At 37.1% G+C, this 7240-nt stretch overlaps 1 protein-coding gene across 1 annotated transcript; it reads right to left on the reverse strand.

Moving 5' to 3' along the window:
* Positions 1-4460: 4460 nt before the first annotated feature.
* LOC130980095 (sphinganine C4-monooxygenase 1-like) lies at positions 4461-6876 on the reverse strand. Its single transcript, XM_057903728.1, has 2 exons — positions 6357-6876; positions 4461-5331 (listed from the first exon to the last, which is right to left on the reverse strand). Exons 1-2 carry the CDS (start codon positions 6579-6581, stop codon positions 4777-4779), a joined length of 780 nt encoding a protein of 259 aa, XP_057759711.1. The 5' UTR covers positions 6582-6876; the 3' UTR covers positions 4461-4776.
* Between the last annotated feature and the right edge of the window lie 364 nt (positions 6877-7240).

Genomic DNA, 7240 nt, shown 5'->3' on the forward strand with positions numbered 1-7240 from the left:
GGGTCCAAGCTCGGCCCAAAATCGCCCCCAGTATTTTCTGTGATTTCTGCAGGTAGCGCATGTCACGCGTACGCGTCAAGTACGCGCACGCGTCGCTCCTTGCTGGCTATCTCCTTTAATTCTTGTACTCCTTCCATTTATGCAAGCTTCTTCTCCATCCTCTAAGACATTCCTACCCTATAAAGCCTGAAAACACTTAACGCACAGATCACAGCATTAAATGGTATAAAGGGGAATTAAAACACACAATTTAAAGGCTTAGGAAGCAAGTTTTCAATTGTAGAACAAAACTAGGAAGGAATTGTAAAACTATGCAAATTGTATAAATAAGTGTGCAGAGACTTTATAAAAACCACTCAATTGAGCACAAGATAAACCATAAAATAGTGGTTTATCATCCTCGCCGCTGCGTCTCACCGCCGTTGAAGGAGTCACCGCCGCTGGAACCCTAGCTTCGCCAACGTCGTCGCCGATTCTGTCCGAGACCACCGCTGTCGTCGCTGGGAGGAGCTAAATGAGATAGCATTGTACAGTGGTCATGCCACTTCTATTCGCTATTAAGAAAAGTTTGATGAATCAAGAATGCCCAGAGTAGTTCGTTATTTGTAGAACCTCTCTTCTATCAATGGTTTAGTGAAAATATCAGCTAGTTGATCTTCAGATTTAACAAACTGAATATCTAAATTTTCGTTTTGCATGTGTTCTCTTATAGAATGAAATCTAACTTCAATGTGCTTTATTCTTGAGTGCAAAATAGGATTTTTGAAATATTTATAGCACTCACGTTGTCACAAAACAATGGAATATTAGATACTTTCATCTTATAATTAGCTAACTGAGTTTCTAACCATAATAATTGAGAGCAATAAGAAGAAGCTGCAATATACTCAGCTTCGATAGTGGATAGTGCCACTGTTGCTTGCTTCTTGCTTGACCATACATTGAGAGATTTGCCAAGGAAGCAACACATGCCACTTGTGCTTCTTCCATCAATCCTGTCCCCAGTAAAATCTGCATCACAATAACCCACTAATTGAAAGGAATTAGTTATACCATAAACCATAATTAGTGGTACCAAGCACATATCGGATGATCCTTTTGACGGCTGAGAGATGAGATTCCTTAGGCTTTGATTGGAATCTTGAGCAAACACCAACACTTTGTATGATGTCAGGCCTTGAGGAGGTTAGATACATTAAAGAACCAATCATCCCTCTGTAACGTGTCTCGTCAACATCTCTAGCATGTTCATCCTTGTCAAGCTTGATATTAGCTTGATATTAGGATGCATGGGGTTCCCATTGGCTTGGCACATTCCAGCCCAAATTTCTTGACAAGTTCCTTTGCATATTTCTCTTGATGAACGAAAATTCCCTCTGCAGTTTGCTTGATTTGTAAGCCTAGGAAGAAAGTTAATTCTCACATCATGCTCATATGAAATTCACTTGTCATTAGCTTAGCAAAATGTCCATTTGGAAAGGTTTGAAGCCGCAATAAGCTGCGTAAGCAAGGAGCAATCTGATGGCTTCCATTCAAGCTACAGGTGCAAATGATTCATCAAAATCAATCCCTTCCTCTTGATCATAGCCTTGAGCAACCAATCTTGCTTTGTTTCGAACAATAGTTCCACCTTCACCCAACTAATTTCTGAAAATCCATTTCGTGCCAGTGACTTTCTTTCCATTTGAGTGAGGCACCAAGGTCCAGACTTGATTCTTCCCAAACTGCTGCAATTTCTCTTCCATAGCTAATACCCAAGATGGATCAGCAAGAGCTTCTTGGATATTTTGAGGTTCAATCTTTGATATCAGAGCTAAGTTGTTGGATTCGGCTCTTTTCAAAGATGATCTTGTAGATATTCCTTTGGAGGGGTTACCTATAATGAATTCTTCAGGATAATTTCTTAGAAATTTCCATTCCCTAGGCCTTCTAGTTTGAGTTGAGGATTCGGGTTCCTCTTGATCAACAATAGCTTCTGCATCTGTATTTTCTGTTGCAACAGGTGATAATTCCAAATTGTCTCTTGCAGAATTGAGATTTTTGCTACTAGTAGGTGCAGTTTCTTGAAAACTTGAATTTTGAGGCACTGACTTAGTATTCTTAGGCAATTCAACTTCAAAACCTGGACTATCATCAATACAAACACTAGGAACAGAATTAGACTTACAGAATGTAACATGCATGGTTTCCTCAACAACTTTGGAGTTCTTGTTATATACTCTATATGCTTTGCTATTAGTGGAATAACCAAGAAATATGCCTTAACCAAGAAATATGCCTTCATGTGTTTTAGGATCAAATTTTCCTAAATTTTCTTTGATATTCAGTACGAAACACTTGCAGCCAAACACATGAAAGTAACTAAGATTGGGAGGATGTCCTTTCCGAAGTTCATATGCAGTTTTCTTCAAACATTTTCTTATGAGGACTCAATTTAAAACATAACAAGCTGTATTCACAGCTTCAGCCCATAAGAATTTGGGAACTTCATATTCATACAACATAGCCCTAGCTATTTCTTGTAAATTTCTATTTCTTCTTTCCACAACACCATTTTGCTATGGTGTTCTAGGACATGAGAAGTTATGTGATATGCTTAGTTCATCACAAAACGATTCAAAGTATTGATTTTCAAATTCTTTGCCATGATCACTTCTAATTGAAATCATTTTTAAACTCTTTTCATTTTGAATCTTCTTGCTGAATTTTTCAAAAACAGAAAATGCTTCATGTTTATGAGCTAGAAAGAACACCCAACCAAACCTAGTGTAGTTATCCACAATAACTATGCCATAACTTTTTACTCCAAGACTTTGAGTCCTAGTTGGTCCAAACAGATCAAGATGCACTAACTCCAATGGTTTCTTTGTTGAGACATCTTCCTTGGGTTTAAAAGAGTTTTTTGTTTGTTTACCCATTTGACAAGCATCACAAGTGATGTCCTTATCAAATTTAATATTAGGAAGACCTCTTACTAAGCCTCTTTTAACAAGCTTAGAGATTTGGAGCATGCTAGCATGTCCTAATCTCTTATGCCACATCCATTTTTCATATTCCATTGAAGAGAAATAAGTCACATTTTAAACTTTAAGATCATCTAGTGTGAGACCATAAACATTGTCACTTCTTTTGGCAACAAATAAAACAGCTCCTGTTTTCTCATTTATGACCCTACAATCAGATTTTCTAAATGTTACAACATATCCAAGGTCACACAATTGACTTATGCTAAATAGATTATGCTTTAACCCATCTACTAAAAAGAAACTATCAATGCAAGTAGAAAAATCTTTGCCAACCTTACCAATGACAATTATTTTACCTTTATCATTATCTCCAAAAGTGACAAATCCTCCATCATACTTATTGAGTTTAATGAAAAAAGTACCATTTGCAGTCATATGCCTTAAACATCCACTATCAAGTTTAATAATAATTAATGGAAGTATCATTCAGTTTTTCTTTTTTAAAAAGTGCACCAGTAAGATTGCTCTGCTTATGGGATTTGGCAAAAATGAAACGGGCCAGTAATTGATTCCAATGGGTTGGATTGACCCAAACAAAACCTATTTAATCATGTTGGATTGAATTGATAGTGTTTTATTACCAAAAAAAAAAACAATTGATAGTGTTTAAACCAAGTTGGGTTATGGACCAAAAGAAAAAAAACCAAGTTGGGTTAGAACTCATTAGCATGCTTAAACAAGTGTCATGTTTGAATTCCGCCTCGTGCATTCAGCTATCCATTAACCAGCAAATACTCTTAAATAGAAATCAAATCTATAACAGATTAGTCTTTAGTCTACTGGACAGATGGATACTGTGGGACCAAAAAAAATTGGTAGTGTTTACGGGATCAAATGTTTAAAACATAATAGATAATTTTCCCATTAGACTAATACACAACAATGATTAAATTTAGGGAAAATTTTAAGCAAAGGAGGAAAATGGATGAGATCTTGCTGAGAACGCCCAACTTCTGTGTATGTCCTTTTGAAAACAGATTGTGGCTATTGATTTAGTTGCAGCTTCCTTTCGTAGCATTCTTGCTTATAGGGAGGTAAAAGGTAATAAGTTTAGGTGCTGCATATATATATGAATATGGGAAGAAAGTGAAACACTTCTGAAATTGCATTTTCAAGGATGCTAAAATTCATTCAAACTCAAAGATGTAGACATAACTGAACATATATCTCAATGCATGCTAATAGGTAACAAGCAGCTCAGTCACTTCAAAACCCATAAGCCTCGGAAATTTCAGCATTTCCCCCTCATTACTATACACATCATCCCCTATGGCTCCATGAAGTACATAAGATACAGGTCTATCCACATACACAAAAATCACCTCATAACCACAGAGTCAGCAAAACGAACTTACTATACCAATATCAGAAATTGCATCCTTAAGCATATATATATATATATATATATATATATATATATGCAGAAAAACAGGGTCAGCAAAACGAACTTACTATACCAGTATCAGAAATTGCATCCTTAAGCAAGTTTACAAAACAAGGTAATGTATACAAGTTTTGATAATAGCATTATAGCAGCCGTACATAAAAGGGTGAAATAACACCTTAACTAGGTAGCTTCTCAATTTCCTTATTAAGTCTAACTAGTATAAACAGACATGTGAAGAACAATAGTAGCGTAGGCAATTCAGTATAATGTTTATATACAAAAGCTGGTCACCCAGGAAGTGCTGATCATAAATAACGAAAACCAATACTAGTACACAAAAAGAATACTCACTAAGATAAAAAGTTAATCATCCTTGGAGTCTTTACAAGGTCTGGCTTCAAAACCCCCATCAGCCCTCTTCTCCAATGTGTATGGCATGTAAGTGCCCAAGATGCGATCCCACATGACGAAGAATGGCTGCGAGTAGTTGTACTTGTTTCCATAGAGCTGATGGTGCACGTCGTGGTATGCTGTATTGTTCTTGAAGATAACGTGGAAAAGGTTTCCAGGGAGCCACAACCCGCAATGATCATCGACTGTCTTAATGGTGGCAAAGGAGAAGAAGAAGATGGAGGCCCGAGGACTCATGCCAGACAAAAGGAAAGACAAAGCCCCGCCGATGGTGTCAAGAAGCAGTCCCTCCAGAGGGTGATTGTACAAAGCTCCAAATGAGTAAGGTACAATGAGTCTGTGATGTTGGGAGTGAATATGCTTGTATAGGAACTTGTTGTGATGCATGTACCTATGCATGAAATATTGCCATGTGTCCATTACCAACATAGCAGTACCAAATTGCCGGGCCACAGCAAGGAGGGAAGCATTCTGATTCAAATCACTTTGGGTATCGCTTCCTGTCACCTATAAAATAACAAATACCCCGATTACAATTGAGTTTATCTGAATAAATAGCTACACATGGACTCGAATGATTTTAAACTAGAATTAGTACCATCTTTAATGCTGATGAGGGGGATAAAAAATTTTTATAGTCCAACACACCCCCTCCAACAGTAAAACTTAAGGGTAAAAAAAAGCTCCAGATAAAGCCAAAGGCAATTTAGATTAAGTGTCCTACCTTAACCACTAGACTATCAAACCAATCCTTGTATAATTTTCACATACTTACAAGTGCAACTCTCATAGTTAGAAGGAAGATTCTATGGCATACAATTTGATTTGTGCATTCAGCAATATACTAAATGGTTGAAACACAATTGCACAAATTTTTGGATAAATGTTATGGGACATGATCAGACCTGTAGCTTTTTTCCGTATGTTACTGATCTTTCTAAAAAACTTTCACTCTACCATCTAAAATGAATATGAAGATAAAATCCAGGTCCCGAAGTCAGACAATGCATTGATCACTAAATCTGCAACTTTCTCATTGGTGATTCAGAAGGTTTACATTTAACTTATTTTGGGTGCATAGCATTTACGGAAACTATTACATTATCTATATTGAATTAATCAACGAGTTAGCTCCTGATAGTGGATTAATAGACTAGCGCATGCAAAACAGAAACCATGATTTCTCAAATAGGCCATGCTTTAGTTTACAAGGCAAGGCACAAAGACTATTTGGAATTATGGGGTTAATAGTGACATAAAAGATACAGAAAAAGCTTTGTTTGTTGACCACACGTCTCTCAAAATGTGAGAAGCTAAATTTGAAAGCGTGGTTGGTATTTAAACCTTAAAAAAAAAAACGGCACATTTGGGGGTAATTTAAATTAGTAATTAACTAAATCCTTGCATCTTCTTGTGGTTAATCTTAATCATCAAACATAAAAATAAATCGATAAAAGAAAAGCGAGATAAAACATAGAAACTTTACTCCTCCATCTTCTGGGAAAATAAAAATAATAATGATAGACACATACCGCAAACAAGAGAGTTGCAACCACCGCTTGAACTAACTGTTGGAGGAGAACTCCTTTAACCACAGCACCCTTTGACACCAAATTCTTCTCATCTTCATCTTCCTTGGTATGCAACCGGTAATCCTCAGAAAACAAACCAAGAACAACGTAAATCCCCGAATAAACCCAGTAAATTATGATTGGGACAAAAGTCCCAAGCATCTCATCAGAAATCCCCAAAATCATTGTTTTTATTGCGATTGGAGTGAAGAGAGACCTCAATCACACGAAATTGGAACGGAATTGAAAGAACTCGGACTGAGGAACCAACAGGGAAACCCTAACCCTTATGTTGGGAATAAACTGAAACTCTGGTTTCTGTTGATGTCTTCAATCTGAGTAGTTTAGTTGGTTTTGCCGGCAAACCCATATAAAGAAATAAAGAACCAATTAAATATTGGTTAGGTGCATTAATCACAGATTTATTAGGGTTCCTCGAAGTGGCAATTGGCAAAGGAAGATTCCAAAGAGAGAATGAATAATTGCTTGCGCGAATGGGACTCTACAAAACGAATAGTACACGCTGGAAAAATATCAGAGATTATGCTTCTGTGTGGTGATGGCGCACGGTTGTATGGGCTGATGTGTAGTGATGGGAGAAACGGACGGTTGCGATTAGATTATAGGAAGGACTGATACTTTCGTTTGGGCATTAGAGTAGAGCCCGTTATGAAGTGATGACGTGTTTTTCTTTTTTAATATTTTTGAGTGAACGAGACGACACCGTGTTTGACCGAGCAAAAATAGGAACGGGACCACTGATGGTTTAAGCAAGCCGGTTTTGAATGTTAACGTATCTTCTGTGGGACGGGCGCATTGGAGTTGACCTAAAGCCAAAAGTAAGT

Source organism: Arachis stenosperma, chromosome 5 (assembly GCF_014773155.1).
Source record: "Arachis stenosperma cultivar V10309 chromosome 5, arast.V10309.gnm1.PFL2, whole genome shotgun sequence".
NCBI classification, from domain to species: Eukaryota; Viridiplantae; Streptophyta; class Magnoliopsida; order Fabales; family Fabaceae; genus Arachis; species Arachis stenosperma.